The sequence below is a fragment of the Lathamus discolor genome, chromosome 3 (genome assembly GCF_037157495.1).
Source record: "Lathamus discolor isolate bLatDis1 chromosome 3, bLatDis1.hap1, whole genome shotgun sequence".
Lineage (NCBI taxonomy): Eukaryota > Metazoa > Chordata > Aves > Psittaciformes > Psittacidae > Lathamus > Lathamus discolor.
The window spans coordinates 25735290-25755085 of NC_088886.1; the positions used below are offsets into that span (position 1 = coordinate 25735290).

Here is a 19796-nt window from a genome sequence, read left to right on the forward strand (position 1 = left end):
AATTTTCTCTTTGGTCTATTCAAAGAGGAAAAAAGGGGTGTGTGTGGTTTGTGTGGGGTGTTTTTGGTTTTTTTGTTGTTGTTTTGTTGTTTTGTGGGGTTTTTTTTTAGGAAGTCTCCTAAATTGAATTAATGGCTGTTTTTATTAAAATTATATGCATTTTATCCCATCAAGTAATGAAGTGGTACATCAATTTTTTAACTAGGAACTGGGTGCATCTTGAGATATTTTTAGGCTGAAAATACTTGTCTGATATATTTATTACATATTACATTTATTACATATACATTTATTAATACATTTATTATTTTGATATTTTTTTTTTATTTTTTTTTTCTAGCTGATACTAAAACCTGCCTTTTCTCACACACTGATATATTGCTTTCTTTTAAACAGCGTTGCCCAGAGGGAAGGGGAGGAGGTATGGAGAATCGCTAGCTTTTTGAAATTTCTTCTCTTTTCCACCCAGTCATATTTACACTTCTAGCATATCTTAAATGTGTGTTTACGTGTTATTTGCACAGAGTGGCTTTAATGTGGTTGCAAGACAGCAGGCAATGAATGTGGATGAGTACTTCTAGTCTCATAAGCAGGTTATGTTCGTGATGACAAGGGAGGAAACTGTCAACAGTACAAGACAATGTGGAAGGGCAGTGACTATATGCTACAGAGAACTGGCAGTTTATTTGTAGCTTGGCGGATATGGGGGAATGGAGCTGTTAAACCAGATATTTCCTATGACTGGACAGGGCTGTGAGCCAGGTGGTGTCTTGCTGCCTGATTTTGCTCTGGTTTGGGGAATTTCTTAGGGTGTTCCCATTGTTACCATTGATTGCCTGAACTATACGCCTCCCTCCATCAGCACTGTGTGGGTGGTAGGTGTTGCTTTAGATAAAGCTTTTGCAACATGGATGCTACTGAGGGAAGTAAGCATCCTTCAGAGGTAACAAATTAACTCTGAATATTGTAACCAGTAAAATAGAAATCTCTTTGGATGGCCCATAGGTAGTGTGATTAACTTCTGTATCTTTTGCATTGGAAATTTGTGCTGTATTTTATTCATGAAGTTTTCATTAGTCCCCCGCTTCCCTTTTGATTTACAGAGTACTAGCAATGAGGAGAGATTTGTGCTCATTGTGAATCTTCAGTACGTTGCTGGTCCTGGACTATTATTCTGTCCCTTTCATAATGCAATTAGTAAAAATGAAAGAGGTGTTGATTTACAAATACTCTTTGAGGTGCATGAGCACTGTAAATTTGATAGACTGATGTTAATAGAAGAAAACTACTATGCCAGAAAGTATGTTAAAATCCATTTCAAGTCATATTTTTCAGGTCAACAGTCTCATTTAATGGTTGGCTGACTGAGAATGGCATAACTCGTGAAATAAAGAGGAATCAGCTGTTTTGTCAAGAAGGAAACCGAAGACACCTTGTCATGTATTTGCAATAGTATATATGGAGTTTTGGGGTGTGGAGTGATAATGTCTTCCCCTCCACACACACCCCAAGAGGTTTTTGGTATCTGAATTAATCGGTTGATATATTAATGGGGCTGTAAGGAGCAGGACCTCCATTGTTGTACGAAGGATGCTCATAGTAATTGTCAGTTAAGTATTTTTTCTGGACTCTGACTAGACACTGACAGGTTCTGTGCTAAAATGATAAATATTTTTTCAGTGGAGAAGGTAGATGGATGCCAGCTCAGGAAGAGTCAGCAGAGACCTGGAGTTTCATAAATGATTTTGAAAAACTGAAAAGAATGAAATATTTAGTGTTTGGTGGTTTGTTGGGTTTTGGTTTTGTTTTTTTTTTTTTTCCTTTCTAAGTGAGAATTTAAAAGCAGAGCAGTAAAGTGGAGTTGAAGTAGCCTGTTTGACCTGGCTTCGCTGTGTGTCTAGACTGGCTGAAGTGACATCTTTCGGATTTGTATCAAGATAGTTTCCAGAATGTGGCGTGGAGAGGCAAGAGGATGTCACCCACCTCTCCTACACATCTGAGAAGGTCTTACCATCACTGCTTACAAGCTTGGCAGGTTTTTGCCACCTAATTGGATTGCATTAGAAGTTTAAGTTCTTCTTATGTTGTAGTTTATGTTATATTTGCAGGTTTGCTCCCCAGCTATTCCTCTTCCCACGTCTCTTCCTTCCACAACAAAGGTTTGTGGCAGTGAAGCCAGTTCTTCAAGCTTTGCTTTTAGAGTTTCTGAGTGTGAAAAAGAGTTTTCTTCAGGGCAGGGTCACACGATTTTGTTTAAAAGTAAGTTTGTGGTATTTAAATGTAGTAAGTGATTGGAAATGCTGAACTTCCAGCTCCTTCAAGATACAGGGAGTGCTTTGTGGGGCCAGCCCTGTGCTGCTCCCCTGTCATGGTATGGGGATGCTGGGGCAGGGTGGTGCAACCTTGATCCAAAAACCTACCTCGTGGCTTCATATGAACAGCAGTATTTTCAAGGCACAGACCCTTTGTTTTCCTCCTGTCTGTTCCTTTAATTAATCTCTCTGCTGCTTGTTTCCTCTCCTGCTTTCATTTCTCAGTTTGATCTTTTTAGTGGGCTAGATAATTGCATTTACTGAGTATCCTTCCTGCCAAGTACCATGGCTGTAATCTCCTTCACCTGACAAATGGTTTTCTTTGAACAACCTGTATCTGGCTCAAAGTTATGTTTTAATTAAATGAAAGAAAAAAAAAAAGGTGAAAAAAAAGTGCATGTGTGTGTGTGTATGTGAGTTACATAGTTGTAGCAAGCAAAAATCTGTGTAGTGGAAAGATAGTTATGAGTGCACACCACCAGCACTATTTTTTTGGCTTCTTAATTACAGACTAGTACATAAGTCTTTGATTATACAGTCTTGTGGGTTTTTTCAGTACCAACTTATGTAAGGAGTTTCCTCAGATCTTAAGTATGAATGGATCTCTAAAAGATCTGGAGGTTGTATCACTGAAGATGGTACAAGCATGGCAGAAATTGCATGTTTAGTTTAGGATATTGAGGTTGTATTTTTAAGTCTTTTTCTGAGGTAATGAAATGGCCTCTGAGATTGTAGTACGCTTTCCTACGCTTGAACCAGCCACTGGTGGCATGTATCTGGCCAGAAGCATTCACTGGTGGAACTGGCTGGAGGGTCCTGACATTGTTAGGGATCTGTGATGGAGCAGAGCAGCAGCAGAGTGTCGTCTTCCTTCATGGGGTCCAGGTCTTTTAAAAATTTCTGCTCCTTCCCCTACAACACACACACACAAACCCATGAGCCTCAGGAATTGTTTTTCAAGTGGTTTTGGGAATTCAGTGGCTTCCAGTTATTTGTGAATCTTTCCATGCTTCTCTTCACATAAAGAGATTTAACCCTGAGGAACGTGGAGGAAGTCTGAGCTAGAACAGGAAAAGCTTTAGTTTGTACCCTGCCCTCCCACTTTGATCTCTAGACCATGGAAGGATGACCTGCGTGTAGGGAAGCTAGTTGTGCAAACCATGCTTAGTTGTCACTTTTTTCGCCCACCTGGTGTTATTAGATACATTGCATCTGAAACAAAAATCTTTACAGAAAAATTACTTCCCACTTGGGAGAGTATTGGTTGCATACCTACATGTGTGCATACTTACATTTTTTTTCCCCTGCCAAAGTGCTCCTCGACCTACCTACCACTGAGATAGACCTAGCAGATACACTGCAATGGGCCTGTGCTTCTGGTGCAAGGCTAGTTAACATGATCCTTTATGCATAATAAGAAAATTATATGTGTAACTACAGTTCTTTCAGTCTGTAGGCTGTGTGGCAGTCTAAATGCAGAGTAGCCTTTGGAGGTTTTGGCCAAGAAGAAAACAAGTTGTAGAAGAAAACGAGTAATGGTGACTTTGATTCAGCTGCACATCTGTGTATACTGGTGTTGTCTCTGCAAGTCATGTGCAAAATCCAAAAATTAAACCTACCCACAGGCAGAATCAGGCTGTGCCTTTCCTGGGAGAGGACAGAGGTAGCCAGAGGATTGAGAGGCTTCTGACAGCATTAATGAAGAATGGGTTAGTATGGCAATATGAGTTTTTGTGCTTCTACAGCAGCAAAGATCAAGAAGATGTCCATAGATGTCCATTAACGTTAATGGAGCTGCACTCCTGTCAAACCTGTTGGCCTCAGAGGAACACTGTTGAAATTTGTCATCATTTGCGACTGGGAAGGGGTAGTCTGAAAAAGTAGAAGGGAATCTACTAGATTTTTTCAAGTAGGCATCACCCTGGGAGTTCATGCTTTATAAACTACTAGATGTGACATGGGGCTGTAGTAGGAACTGCTTGGTAGCTTAGAAAAGAGCTACCCTTATCTTGCCTAGCTTCAGAGCAAGTGTCCTTCCAATACTGCAGAAGTCTTCCATGTAGGGTCTGTTTTTGTTATACTGAATGTCTCAGGCTGCTTTTTTCCTCCAGAAAAACAACCCTAGCAGTAACAGCTGTCTTGTGCAGAAGCAGTAGTTAGCATTCTTTGGGCACATGTTGGGATTGTGTAGGAAGAAAAAAAAAAATACTTGAGGGTGGTCTTTCCAGATGTGCTGTGATCTGTGTGGTACATTCAGTTTCTTAAATAGCTTTTCTTTCACATGATTTGTATTTTGTTAGCAAAATTGGTGTGGTGTTTGTGCACCTGTTCTCTCTTTAATATCTGGTAGTGTCCACTGTCTCATCTTCGAGTAGTCGCTCTATTTTAGATTGGATTAAGGTAAGATAACTTCATTTGGGAAATCTGAATGAGCATTTTCAGATGGTCTTTTTAGGAAAAAAAAAACGGGTTGGCTTATTTCCTAAGCTGTTCTGTTCATTTGGTTCATGTTAGTAAAAACAACATGGTCACTGGGATCTAGAATTGCCTGTGAGTTGATAGCTTTGAGGGTTGATGACAGAGGAAGACAATGGGTTGCTCATTCAGTGCTGGTTGATCTCTGATGAAGTTTCACTTTCGACCCACATCCAGGTGGATGGAAATCCACCCCCACAACTGCGGATCTCAGCAATTAAGGCTGAATCAAAATAAGGATGTAGAATCAAAAGAACTATGTAGACACTGTTTTCTTTGCATACTTGAAGCTAGAGCTAAGAAAGTAACTTGGATATCCTCCATTACCAAGTATTTTGTTCAAGAAACATTTGCTTACAGGATTTTGGCAACTTCTTTAACTGTTGACTTTTTTTTTTTTTTTTTTTAATCTCTGACACAGCTTCTGCTGTCATCCAGGCACTTGATATCCACATACAGTAACAGAACTGAAACGATCTGAGTGGCTCATCTCATCCATCTTGTGCTCCAAAACAGGATGGACTTGAACCTATGGCGCTCAGGGCTGACCACTCTGATGATGGAACTGCAATCACCCGAGGAATTTAATTCTACTTCTTGACTGTCCCTGGGGTTAATGATTTTTTTTTTTTTTTTTTTTTTTTTTCCTGACACCTAGCCTGGCTTTTTCCAGAGTTAAGCCCATCACTGCTCATGTCCTACCAGTGTAGCTATGAAGCTCAATGGCATTGCAGTTGATGTTTGGCATGTTTTGTGTTTAGCACCAAAGTGGCTTACCTGCTGTTATATGTTTTTGTTAAATTGCATAAAAATATCATATGATTTTTAACAAATATTTTTAGAAAAGAGCAATTCAGCCCTTTACCTAAATACAGTTTTTAGCTTTCAAGTGTTTGAGAGACAAGAGCACATGAATCTTTGATCTGTGGCATTCCTCATGATCGCAGCAGTAGGAGTGCTTTCTGCACCTGGCAGGAATAAGTATGTTACAGAGAAATTTGTTAGACAAAAGTTCATATTTTATAGGATAGACGTGTTTTATTATAAAAGAAGGATGAATCTTTGCACGTCCTTTGATAGAAGGGCAAGAGATACTAAATTAAAACATGAAGGACAGGAAAATGAAGGTGTGGTTAGAAACTTTCTTCTTCGTGGTGTTACAAAAGTACCACTTACCTGCTGCCTGATACTTGATACATCACTAAAAATAGAGAAGAGAGACTCACCCATCATCCCTGTTGATGACAGCAGAGCCAAATTGGTGTGTCCTTAGATGTCTGAAATTGGAATGCAATGTAAATCAGCATATTTTTTTTAAGACTTCATTTAACAAAAGCTTTTTCCAGAAGTCACAGTGACTGCAGATATAGATTTGATGGATTTATGCTTTTCTTCTGCTGTTGTGCTGGGCTTTTAGGTGGGTTTTTTTTTTCCTGTTTGTTTTTTGTGGTTTGTGTTGTGTTTTTTTTTGGGGGGTGGTTTTGTTTGGGGGTTTGTTTGTTTCTTTGTTTTCTGGTTTTTTTTTTATTATCTGGGCCAGAAATAGTCATTACTGATGTTGCTGTGGTAATGGCACTTATAGAGATGTCTGGAAGTGCTGAAGAAATTTTTCTCATAGGAACAGCCGCAGTTCCCCCCCCCCCCAGTAATTGTTTCAATATTATAAGTTGATATAGTAATTTATCACTGAAATAATTATTAAGTGCTGTTTTCCTTTGTCACATTGTCATGGCAACTGGGTGACATGTTTGAATAGAATCATCTGTTTCCAGATGGAGATCTTCATTCATAAGATTTGCCTACTGAGAATTTTTGTAGCATATTCAACTTAAAAATTCTTCCTCCCTTGCCCTTCCAAAGACTTTCATTCTAGAGGTGTTACTGCTTTCTGGTTTATATCCTTTGGTGGGTGTTATGCTCAATAATATTTCTGTCTTTTATTTGTCTTTTTTTTTATGTTGGCTTTCTTTCGATTCAGTTGGGCTGCTTTTCTTCAACTTGGTATTTGCTGTAGCAGTCCTGTAAACACATTCCTCACGCATTTAAGTTGTTGGAAACTTTGTCTTTTTATGTAATATACCACATAATGGAAGACAGTACTTTATTTTTACTTTTACCCATGAAAGGAGCATAGTAATAGTGTCCTATAATTTTTATCATGTTCATTACTCAATTTTTAGTTTTGCAGAGGAAAGAGGCATAAAGATACTTGATTTCTGGTTTTCATATAAAACTATATTTAGGAAAAAGAAAAAAGGGCATTGCTCTTTAGCAAGATAGAGCAAGGTAAATATGCATAGAACTTTGTATAATTTACTTTATCCTGAACTTCTTACATTTTTAAAGGTCTTGTTGACTGTCAGACTTAATTAGGTCTTACTTGATCTTATTCAGCATTTCAGGATTTCTCTTGAATTTGTTTCTGATCACTCAGACCCAAATATCTCAAATGCTGTATTTACTTCAGTAGAAATAAAAAGGTAAAAATCAAAAGGTGATTCTTCAATTCCAGGTGCACTCTTACCTTATCAAGCAAAACTTGGTTAACAGGTTTTTGCAAATGCTTAAAAGTGTTACTTTTAGGGAAGGTATCAAAGGCCCATTCCTCCAACCTGTCTTTAATTTTCATATTCACTTAAAGCTGTTAATGTCCATCCTTCCCATGATATACTTAAAGGTCTGTCTGTTTCTTAAACATCTGTTGTTTTGCATTTGCAGCACTTCCATTCTGACTGTAACTTTAGAACAATTTCATAAATAGCTTAGAATCTGTGGTTTCTGAACACCTTATCTATAGAAGATAAAAGTTATCGTCACGTAGTCAAAAAGTTCATATATAGTTGTTCTCCCAATAATATGGGAGTGCAATGATAATAGTGCAAGACCTGTCTTCTGCAAATAGTGATTAGAATTTATTGCTATATTTAGTGTATTTGAAATAATCGATGTTATTTTCTCAGTGAATAATGTGTTATGCGTCAGACTCACTTCTTCCCTGTTACACCAACTAGCCATATCTTCCCTAGCTAAGCTGCTCGCTATCCCCTTCTCCTTTGCATCATTTGTCCTTTTGGTTGTCTGCTCATAGCAGTAAACAGTCTTGGCTAGGGGAACATGCTAAATATTGACTGGTCCCATTGCTTTCATAAATTGTTCTGCACTTCTCATGTCAGGTCTCTACTTAACAGACTTTTGAGTGGGCCATAAAAATAAAGCAATTTTACAAGTTAGGTTGATCTGGGGAGGGAAGGTAGAGGGGGAAGAAAAAGGGAGAGTTCAACATGAACATCAAGGGTAAAATTTGTGTTACTGAGTACTGTAAATGCTAGAGGGAGACCTGGTAGCAAAATTCAGTGTTTCTCTACATATAGCAGCAAGGTTGCAGTTATAAATATATCAACTTTTTAACTGTGATACAGCTAGTTACTCATATTTAAGCAGCATACTTCACTGGCTAGTGAAATTAGTTGGAGGTGGGTTTTTTCCTCAGTATGTTGTTTGGCTGAAAGGGTGGATGCTTCCAGGTATGCCTTGTCATACCTGGCAAGCTATAGGGCTTGTAGTCAGCTGAAGACACCTCCTTTTTCTTTCTGTGGCTGTATAATTACTTGGCTGGTTTTTTCCCCTTTGAAAGTGAAATCTTATTTGTTTATACCTGCCTCCAGCAAGTGACTACTCAATATGAACAAATGTTGCCAATATATTATATTTGTACTCCTGGTTTCAAGGAAAATATTTTGCCTGTGATAGGAAATTACCGGAGCTTATGAGTAATGATATCACTTCAAACTCAACATCACTGATCCATTCCCTTCATCTTTTCATGTATCTGATAAAACAGCTGTTCATGGCTCAGTCCTCTCTTCTCCCAGTAACCAGATTATCTTAATCTGTTGTTTTCCACAGGCCAGCACTGTGTTTGCGTTGCTGGCTGATATTGATACATGCACTTCTTGTTCAAAACACAGGAGTTTAATGTTGTTGCTAGCTGCTTGTCACTCCTGTCTGCTAATCATTTATGTGGGCACTAAAGCCTGAGTTGGCCACTCAGCCTGCTTCTTCCTTAATGTGCCTCATCCCCAAGAGGCAGTCTCTTGGCCTTTAAGGTCAGAGCTTAAGATTGTGAAATTTACATTGCTTTTTGAGATACAGGTAGATATTTCTCATGCTCAAACACCTACCATATAGTAGAGACATGACATTAATATTAACTTTGTGAGACACTTTCCATTAAAAGACTAACTCCACTAACATCTACAGAAACAGGTGTCTTCTACTTGTTCCTCCTTATTTTCTGTTTAAATTATATTCTTCTAAGGGACCAGTTGTATCAGCTGAATGTTCACTGGGTCCATGGGGCCTGATGGGATTCCTCCCAGAGTTCTGAAGCAGCTAGCATATGTTACAGCAGGACCCCTTACAATCATCTACCAAAGGTCTTGGGAGCCTGGGGATGTCCAGGCTGACTGGAAGTTAGCTACTGTAAGTCACAAAAAGAGCATGAGGGAAGATCCAGAGAACTACAGACCTCTTAGTCTAACCTCAGCACCTGGAAAAAATAGGGAGAAGATTCTACTGGGTACCACTGAAAGGCATTTAGAGAATAATGCCATCATCAGGCACAGTCAACATGGTTTCACAGATACTCTGTCCTTCACAGCATCCTTCTGCACAAGTTATACAGCTGTTGAGTGGGTTCACAGTGCACGGGGTGAAGAACTGGCTGAAACACAGAGCTCAAAGGGTTGTAGTGTATGGGACTACATCTGGCTGGTAACTGGTCACCCTGTAGTGTTCCTGGGGCCAGTGCTGTTCAGTATATTTATCAGCTATTTGGATGCAGGAGTGGAAAGCATGATTAGCAAGTTTGCTGATGATACCAAACTGGGAGGAGCAGTTGCCTTTCGTGAAGGACAGGAGGCCTTGCAGAGGTGTCTTAGATAGATTGTAGCGTTTGACTATGATTAATGGAATGAAACTTTTACAAGTCAAATGCCGAATTCTGCATGTAGGGTAGAGTGATGCTGTCACAAATATAAAACTGGGAGAACAGTCCTGCAGAAAGCGATCTGGGGCTGCTCAATAGGAGTCAGCAGTGTGCCCTGGCAGCCCAGGGAGCAAACTGCATCCTGGGGTGCATTAGACACAGCATGACAAGCTGGGCTGGAAGGCATGTCCTATGAGGAACAGCTAAAGACTTGGGGTTTGTTTAGTTTGGAGAAAAGGGGGCTGAAAAGGGTGATGTAATTGCTCCCTATAGCTTCTTGAGTAGGGAAAGTGGAGGCTGAGGTGCTGATACCTTTTCACTGAGATCCAGTGATAGGACACATGGGCATGGTTCAGAGATCATAGAATCATAGAATAGTTAGGGTTGGAAAGGACCTCAAGATCATCTAGTTCCACCCCCCCCTGCCATGGGCAGGGATGCCTCACACTAAACCATCCCACCCAAGGCTTCGTCCAACATAGCCTTGAACACTGCCAGGGATGGAGCACTCGCAACCTCCCTGGGCAACCCATTCCAGTGCCTCACCACCCTAACAGGAAAGAACTTCCTCCTTATATCCAATCTAAACTTCCCCTGTTTAAGTTTTAACCCATTACCCCTTCTCCTGTCACTACAGGCCCTGACAAAGAGTCCCTCCCCAGGATCCCTGTAGGCCCCCTTCAGATACTGGAAGGCTGCTATGAGGTCCCCACGCAGCCTTCTCTTCTCCAGCCTGAACAGGCCCCACTTTCTCAGCCTATCTTCATACGGGAGGTGCTCCAGTCCCCTGATCATCCTCGTGGCCCTCCTCTGGACTTGTTCCAGCAGTTCCATGTCCTTTTTATGTTGAGGACACCAGAACTGCACACAATACTCCAGGTGAGGTCTCACAAGAGCAGAGTAGAGGGGCAGGATCACCTCCTTCGACCGGCTGGTCACGCTCCTTTTGATGCAGCCCAGGATACGGTTGGCTTTCTGGGCTGCGAGCGGACACTGCAGCCGGCCCATGTTCATTTTCTCATTGGCCAGCACCCCCAAGTCCTTCTCTGCAGGGCCGCTCTGAATCTCTTCTTTGCCCAGTCTGTAGCTGTGCCTGGGATTGCTCCAACCCAGGTGTAGGACCTTGCACTTGTCGTGGTTGAACTTCATAAGGTTGGCATCAGCCCACCTCACAAGTGTGTCAAGGTCCCTCTGGATGGCATCCCTTCCCTCCAGCATATCAACCGGACCACACAGCTTGGTGGCATCGGCAAACTTGCTGAGGGTGCACTCAATCCCACTGTCCATGTCAGCAATGAAGATGTTAAACAAGACCGGTCCCAACACTGATCCCTGAGGGACACCTCTCGTTACCGGTCTCCAGCCGGATATGGAGCCATTGACCACAACTCTTTGTGTGCAGCCATCCAGACAGTTCTTTATCCACCAAGTGGTCCATCCATCAAATTGATATCTCTCCAATTTAGAGACAAGGGTGTTGTGTGGGCCAGTGTCGAACGCTTTGCACAAGTCCAGGTAGATGGCATCAACTTCTTTACCCTTGCCCATCAGTTCTGTAGCCCCATCATAGAAGGCCACCAAATTGGTCAGGCAGGATTTCCCCTTAGTGAGGCCATGCTGGCTGTCACCAAGCACCTTGTTTTTCATGTGCCCTAGCATGCCTTCCAGGAGAATGTGCTCCATGATTTTGCCAGGCACAGAGGTGAGACTGACTGGTCTGTAATTCCCCGGGTCTTCCATTTTCCCCTTCTTGAAAATGGGGATTATATTTCCCTTTTTCCAGTTGTCGGGAACGTCACCTGACTGCCATGATTTTTCAAATATGATGGCCAGTGGCTTAGCAACTTCATTCGCCAGATCCTTCAGGACCTGCGGATGGATTTCATCAGGTCCCATGGACTTGTGCGCGTTCAGGTTTTTAAGATGGTCTCGAACCAGATCTTCTCCTACAGTGGGCCCAAGGTCTTCATTCTCACAGTCCGTGTGTCTGCCTTCTAAGACTTGGGTGGTGCAGTCAGAGCCTTTGCCAGTGAAGACCGAGACAAAGAAGTCATTCAGAACCTCAGCCTTCTCCAAATCCTGTGTAGCCAGTTCTCCTGAGAGCTTCCTCAGGGGGCCTATGTTGTCCCTACTCTGTTTTTTATTTGCTATGTACCTGTAGAATCCCTTCCTGTTATCATTAACATCCCTAGCCAAGTTTAATTCTAACTGGGCCTTACTTAGCCTTCCTAACCTGGTCCCTAGCTTCCCGGACAACATCCCTCTACTCTTCCCAGGCCACCTCTCCTTGCTTCCATTTTTTATAAGCCTCTTTTTTCATTTGAATTTTCCTCAGCAGCTCCTTATCCATCCAAGGAGGTCTCCTGGCCCTCCTGCCGCACTTCCTTCTAGTTGCGATGCAGCACTCCTGAGCTTGTAGCAGGTGATCCTTGAATATCAACCAAGAGTCTTGGGCCCCCCTGCCCTCCAGGGCTATATCCCATGGAACCTTACTAAGCAGGTTCCTGAAGAGGCCAGAGTCTGCTCTTTTGAAGTCCAGGGCAGTGAGCTTGCTACATGCTCTTCTCACTGTCCTGGGGATCTCAAATTCGACCATCTCGTGATCGCTGCATCCAAAGCTGCCCCGGAGCACCACATTCTCAACAAGCCCTTCCCTGTTGGTGAGCACAAGGTCAAGCATGGCACCTCTCCTTGTCAGCTCCTCTATTACTTGCAGAAGGAAGTTGTCTTCCACACAATCGAGGAACCTCCGGGATTGCTTGTGCCATGCAGTACGGTCATTTTCAACAGATGTCAGGGTGGTTGAAGTCCCCCATGAGAACAAGAGCCTGCGAGCGTGAGGCTTTTCCTATCTGTCTGTAGAGTGCTTCATCCATAGGTTCTCCTTGATCAGGTTGTCTGTAACAGATCCCCACAGTAATGTCTCCCACGGCTGTTCTCCCTTTAACCCTGACCCACAAACTCTCTGTAAACTGCTCACCTGTCCCCAGACAGAGTTCCATACTCTCCAGCCTATCCCTAACATAAAGGGCAACACCCCCTCCCCGCCTGCCGGGCCTGTCTTTTCTAAAGAGCCTGCAACCTTCCATTCCAACACTCCAGTCACAGGAGCAGTCCCACCATGTTTCTGTGATGCCTATTATATCATACCCCCGTAGATGTGCACACATCTCTAATTCCTCTTGTTTGTTCCCCATGCTACAGGCGTTTGTATAGAGGCATCTGAGCTGAGCTCCAATTGAAGCCGGCTCGTTGGCTGGAGCAGCTGGAATATATGTACATTGTTCCGAGCATTTATTATAGGTGTTGGCAACTGACTGGGTGTGTTGGGATGGAATGATGCCCCCCTCCCCCAACACATCTAGTTTAAAGCCTCCTCGACCAGTCTGGCAAGCCTCCTACCAAAACTGCTCTTCCCCTTCACCAGCCCCCAGTAGACCTGGCCTACTAACTTCAGCCCTGTGTTCAAGACACCCAAACCCCTGACTCTGACAGAATCACAGAATCACAGAATCCCAAGGGTTGGAAGGGACCTAAAAAGATCATCTAGTCCAACCCCCCTGCAAGAGCAGGGTAACCTACAGTACATCACACAGGAACTTGTCCAGGCGGGCCTTGAATATCTCCAGTGTAGGAGACTCCACAACCCCCCTGGGCAACCTGTTCCAGTGCTCTGTCACTCTTACAGTAAAGAAGTTCTTGCTGATGTTAACGTGGAACTTCCTATGTTCCAGTTTACACCCATTGCCCCTTGTCCTATCACTGGATATCACTGAAAAAAGCCTAGCTCCATCATCCTGACACCTACCCTTTACATATTTGTAAACATTGATGAGGTCACCCCTCAGTCTCCTCTTTTGCAAGCTAAAGAGACCCAGCTCCCTCAGCCTCTCCTCATAAGGGAGATGTTCCACTCCCTTAATCATCTTTGTGGCTCTGCGCTGGACTCCTTCAAGCAATTCCCTGTCCTTCTTGAACAGAGGGGCCCAGAACTGGACGCAATATTCCAGATGCGGCCTCACCAAGGCTGAGTAGAGGGGGAGGAGAACCTCTCTTGACCTACTAACCACTCCCTTTCTAATGCACCCTAAGATGCCATTTGCCTTCTTGGCCACAAGAGCACATTGCTGGCTCATGGTCATCCTCCTATCCACCAGGACCCCCAGGTCCCTTTCCCCTTCACTACTTTCCAGCAGGTCAACCCCCAACCTGTACTGGTACATGGGGTTGTTCTTCCCCAGATGCAAGACTCTACACTTGCCCTTGTTAAATTTCATCAAGTTTCTCCCCGCCCAACTCTCCAGCCTGTCCAGGTCTCGCTGAATGGCAGCACAGTCCTCTGGTGTGTCAGCCACTCCTCCCAGTTTTGTGTCATCAGCAAACTTGCTGAGGGTGCACTCAGTTCCCTCATCCAGGTCATTGATGAAAATATTAAACAGCACCGGTCCCAGCACCGACCCCTGAGGAACTCCACTAGTCACAGACCTCCAGCTAGATTCTGCGCCATTGACCACAACTCTCTGCTTTCTTCCTTTCAACCACCCTTTTAACCATTTATTAACCTGTCTAATCCTCCTAGCTTTTTTTTGGTCCTCCCCTGTGTCCTGGAGAATTGACAAAAAGACTATCTGAGCTCCAGAGCCCCTAACCACCTCTCCCAGGGCTCTGTAGTCTTCCTTTATGGTCCTCAGTCTACTACTGTCTATATCCCTAGCACCCACATGGATCACCAGGAGTGGGTAATAGTCCGTGGAACTTACTAGAGCAGGCAGCCTCTCTGTAACATCCCTGATCCGTGCTCCTGGTAGGCAGCACGCCTCCCTCGAGACGGGGTCAGGCCGACAGACGAGTGCTTCCGTCCCTTTCAAAGTAGGGTCCCCTATTACTATGACCCGCCGCTTTTTCTTGGTAGTGCCAGTAGAGATCTTCACCTGTGCGTCATCCAGTTGTTTGTGGTGCAAGTGTGTTTCCTCGTTAGCCTCCCGCAGGACAGTGAAGCGGTTCTGCGTGGGAAGAGCAGGTTTAGGAGGAAGCCCCTCACCTTTAATCGTCCTTTTCCTCCTTCTTTTGTTATTTTTCCTTGTCACTAATTCCCAACTTCCCGGGTTGGTGGCCTCCTTCTTTCCTTCATGAGCTGGAGGGGAAGCTTGAGGCCCCTGCACAGTTTGGGGCTGGAGCAAGCAGCCCTGCTTCCTCTCAGCTACCCTGACATCTTGCAGCCCGCTAGTAGCATTCCTCAGCTCAGCCACCTGCTGCAGGAGGACCTCCACCAGGAGCACCGAGCGCAGCCCTGCCCATCGTGCACCTTTCCCTCACCAGACCAGTGCAGGCACCCTCTACACCCCGAGCTCTGCACTGCAGCCTCCCCTGTCATCTGCTCTGTCTGGGTGCCTACGCTGGCCACCGCCGGGGCAGCCAGAACAGAGCTCCCAGAGCGGGCCCTGGTCATACAGCGGGTGCTCACCATCCCGCTCGCCTGCCCACGCAAACTGCCTCGACCCGCTCTGTTCGCCGCGCTCCTGGTCACTCGCGCTGCCTGGGGCAGGTTTTTAACCACTCAGGAACGGTGCCTCTGCTCCTGGCCCCGCCCCCTGTGAGTCCCTGCTCGCGTCAGCGGAGCTGCCGGCTCCTGGGCGGGTCCTGTCGAGGGCTTGAGGCTCCTTCGGTAGCTCTGGCCGCTCTGAGTTGAGGCTCCTGGACGCTGATCTCTCCCCTGCTCCCGTGTTGAAGACGTCCTCTCTCGAGCTACTCACCTCAGCAACTGATGTGCCAGAGGAGGTTTAGACTGGACATTAGGAGGCATTTCTTTGCTGAGAGGGTGGTCAGACTGGAACAGGATTCCTAGAGATGTGGTCGATGCCTCAGAAGTGTTAGTGTTTAAGAAGCATTTGGATTATGCCTTTAATAACATGCTTTAACTTGGTCATCCCGAACTGGTCAGGCAGTTGGACTAGGTGATCATTGTAGGTCCCTTTCAACTGACCTGTTCTGTTCTGTTGTACTCACCTGGTAAAAGCAGCATAAATTCATAAGTAGTAATAGTGCAGTAATTACAAGAGCATTGTCACAATGGTGGTGATCAATGTTGGGAAGCCAGGTACAAGCAAGTCCTCAGCTCAGACACCCAAACAGTGACACTTGGCCACACTCTCCTACTATCAGTTCCAGAAAAAAATACAGAATTAAGTTCCCAACATAAACCCTCCTTCCTGTCTTGCCTCCATCCTATCAAGCTGTCTCAAACTGTCATCTATGAACCTGATTATGCTGAGTATTAGTCATGGGCTCATCATGTTCCACTTGCTATAAGAGACTGTCTTCCAAGGAAGCATCCCTTACATACAGTCCACATAGGATGGCCTGCTTCCTGGGCATGCACTTGGTGTTCCATCACAATTGATCTCTTGGATTAAGCAGGAGACACATTTCAGAGCTTATTTTTGCCAGTGAACATCAGGATGTCCATACCTTACTTGTTTTTCACAAGCCTGGGTTGAACATGCCTCTCACTTTTAGTTAATGTGGACTAGCTGCAGGTTGTGCAAACTTCCTTTATGCTATTTTCTCTTTTTCATCTGTTTTTCTATTCAAATCCCTACATGCCACCGTGGGAGTTTTATGCCTTTTCTGCATGTGGGTTTTATTGCTAATCACAACAGAGATCACTGAAGCAGTGAGAAAAATGTAAGTTAGATAATTGCAGTCAATCAAGTACTTCTAATTCCCAGGCTTTATTGTGTTCAGCCTTTTTGGTTTTATGAATTGTCACCTCTAGACTAGCTCAATTACATTTAAAAAAGAAAAAAAATGTGTTGCTCACATTTACTGATCTAATAATATTGTCTTAAAACTCTTCCATCTGTTTGAGACTCTACATCTGAGATGCTCCTATTTCATAAACTCACAGTTTTATTTAGATTCTGTAATAAAAAAGGCATATAGAAACAGACTAGGTCAAATGCAAAACCATACTGTATTTTTTTTTCTAAAAGATTGTTTTCAAAGATAGGCTTATTTAAGTTGTATACTCTGTGGTTAACAGGTTCCTGAAAATAGGCTTCCTTCTAAATAGTTTTGATGTTTGGTTTTTTTTGGTTGGGTTTGTTTTTTGTTTTTTTTTTTAACAGTACAGTAACCCAGAAAAATCCATTTGTGTTCTGATTTTTCCTTAGCAAGTGAGATCAAATTGCATAAAAACCCAAAGAAGAAGAATAAAGTTTGTGCAGTTTCTTTTAATTTGCTGAGGTTTTGTCTTTTATTCCAAGTGTACTGTGTCTCATTTCATTTTGTATTAACATTTTCCACTTCTGTGGTGTGAAGTTTCTTTTCTGTTTTATATATCCTGGCTGGAGGACTGTGGGCACAAAACTCTGGGTGCTTATCCGATAGACTTAACATGCTATAAAGATAACCAGAGCAAAAAGTAGCTGGGAAAAGGTAGTGTTGGTACTGCAAGCACTGGATTGTCAGGCTGGAGAAAAGAATCACTTTTCCTGAAATCCCATCTTGTCCATTCCTTTAGTGAGGCTGTTTACAGTGGGATAGCACATGTACATTAGATAATATTTTCATGCTGACACTGGAGCTGGGAATTTATTGTTTGATGAGATGAAACACCTAGCTGATAAATATTTAAGGTCAAACCAGGAATCTTTATTTTCTTATAAGTTATTTTCATGCTGGATTTCTGTCTGGGTACCATGTGCAAGAAAAATGGTCAGAGGAGAGAGGAGTGGGGGGAGGAAGATGGTCAATATAAGGTCTTTTCTCCAGAAATTGTTATAAGACTTTGCAGTGTGTACCTTTTGCTTTAGCTCAGTTCAAGCAGTGCAGGAAAAACGAATAAATAAGTACAGTGGGTTTAGGTGTGGGTTCCCCCTCTCCCAGCGTTAAACTTGATGGCATCCTTCAGCATTGCATTTCAAAGGATTTTTTTTCAATGCAAGGAACATCCATGAGCAGACTTCTCTCTGTAGTAACTACTGTACATCGCTTGTTTGCCCACTGATAATAAAAATCCAGGGATGGTGCAGGAGCAAGAACTTGTTTGTATTGAATGTATTATACAGAAAACTAGGGATCTGGGGGAGAGTACATACTGAACATCCCCTGTTTGTGGTGCTGTGGCTATACCAGATCAGATAGCTACACAACAATTTCTGGAAGCCAGAGCTAGAAATTCTTACTGAAGCTTCAGTCAGGAAGAATTTCCTTGTTATCAGTCACATTTAAAGCTTTGAAACTACATACATGTGATTTTAGTTGCTTTGGTTAACTAGGGCCTTTCTAGTCAGCTGTTTTGGTTTTAGTTTGTTTTTTATCCCAGCTGCTGAACTACACTGGTTCAAATTTTTTTTTCTTTTTTTTTTTTTTTGTTTTTTTTTCCTTGGTGCTCAGATGAGTATAGGATCAAACCAGTGGAAGAGGTCAAATACATGAAAAATGGGGGAGAAGATGATCAGAAAATAGCAGCCAGGAACCAAGAAAACTTGGTAAGGATCGAACTTATCACTTATCTAATGAAATAACATGGCTCTGCTTTTGTAATGAAATATGCAACGTGCAGCACATTCAAACTACAGCTTACATGCGGCAAGAGGATTTTCTTCAAAATGTCATAACTCTCTGTGAAGCTCACATAGAAGGTGCAAAATATGACTTTTTCCTGCTTGTCTTTCTGAATTAGGCTCTACTTGATCTTGGAGTGAGTGCTTCCCCAGTTACACTCACTCACCTCCTTTACAGACCCAAATATACGCACTTTGAAATGCATGTGTCTGTATTGCAAACAAGCTGGTGGTAAACCAGCAGTGCTCTACCAGTAAGAAAATGACCTATTTATGTAGGTATTATTTGCTCTATACTTCCTGGTTTTATATATTTTAAAATTCACAGAGAAGGCAGTTCAGAATAGAAAAAGCAATATATTTGTGACACAGTAGTTGAAAGAATCATTTTGTGCAAGTTTCTTTTTCCCTGATTTGAGCACCTTGCCAGCTTGTAGTTCCACTTTCTGGAAAGAAATCACAGGTAAACTTAGTGCTATTTGAGATGACTAGGATGCTGTTAAAGCGACTTAAAAATCATGGTGAGTCACATCTGCCATTTCTGAGAAGTCGTTTCTTCATTTCTAAGCTGAAGGAATGTAGATTTTTGTAATTGGCTGACTGGGGGGTTCCCAGGTTTAAATTTTTGAAGTTTATCCCACAGTTACAATACTAGGGTGCAAAATTTTACTTCTGTTTGCACTCATTCATTGCAGCATTTCTTCATGTAGGATTGCTTTTTTTAGTCCCTTCCGTCAGTAAGACCAAATCATCCGATTTCAGTGGAACCATTAACTGGTATCACCAGCTGAGGATTTGCCTTTTGCTGTCATTGCGCAGCTGTACGAAAATACACTGTTTGTTTTTTTTTCTTTTCCTGAAGATACAAGTGAGTTCCAGGCAACTTGGATACTTCATATTCCATATTCTAGACACACATACTTGCATTACATAACGACACATGTATTCCTGTAATAAAGAGGGTTCATTTTGCTGCTCTAACCTTGTTGCTCAAGTACTGGTTGAACAGCAGGAAACAATTTCTATTTCAGTCTCCGGATTAGGTATTTGCCACCTGCAGTTTTGCACTGCTAATGCTCTCGTGGACGCCTCAACTTCAGCTTGAAGCAGGATTTTGGGTTTTTTTCCAGTGCCTCAGAAACATTGCTGAGAATATCACCTTTTCTAGCAGCATCTGCAGTGCATTCAGCTTTATTGCCAGTGTAAGCACGTTTGTTTTGAACTGGAAGAAGTGTGACTACAAGAATTTTTCCTCATTGTAGAGACCCCAATGCTTTGCTGACAAACAGAAAAAGGAACAATGAGCAAATGAGCACAATCCTTTTTTTTTTTTTTATTAATAAAATATAAAAAGTGGAAAAAGTTTAGCAGGCTAAATTTTAAACTGTCCCTCAGCTGTAATGAAATTAGAATATTTGCAGAAGATAACATACCACTTGCATGATAACAACAAAT

The 19796-nt window shown here is 42.8% G+C and overlaps 1 protein-coding gene across 4 annotated transcripts in view; it reads left to right on the forward strand.

Moving 5' to 3' along the window:
* Positions 1 to 19796, forward strand: part of C3H1orf21 (chromosome 3 C1orf21 homolog) — a 128022-nt gene that overhangs the window by 61729 nt on the left and 46497 nt on the right. For all 4 annotated transcript variants that reach the window (XM_065674206.1, XM_065674205.1, XM_065674207.1 and 1 more), the window contains one exon: positions 18172 to 18266. In XM_065674206.1, the coding sequence (XP_065530278.1) occupies positions 18172 to 18266 (95 nt within the window). The remainder of the gene's footprint in view (positions 1 to 18171; positions 18267 to 19796) is intronic.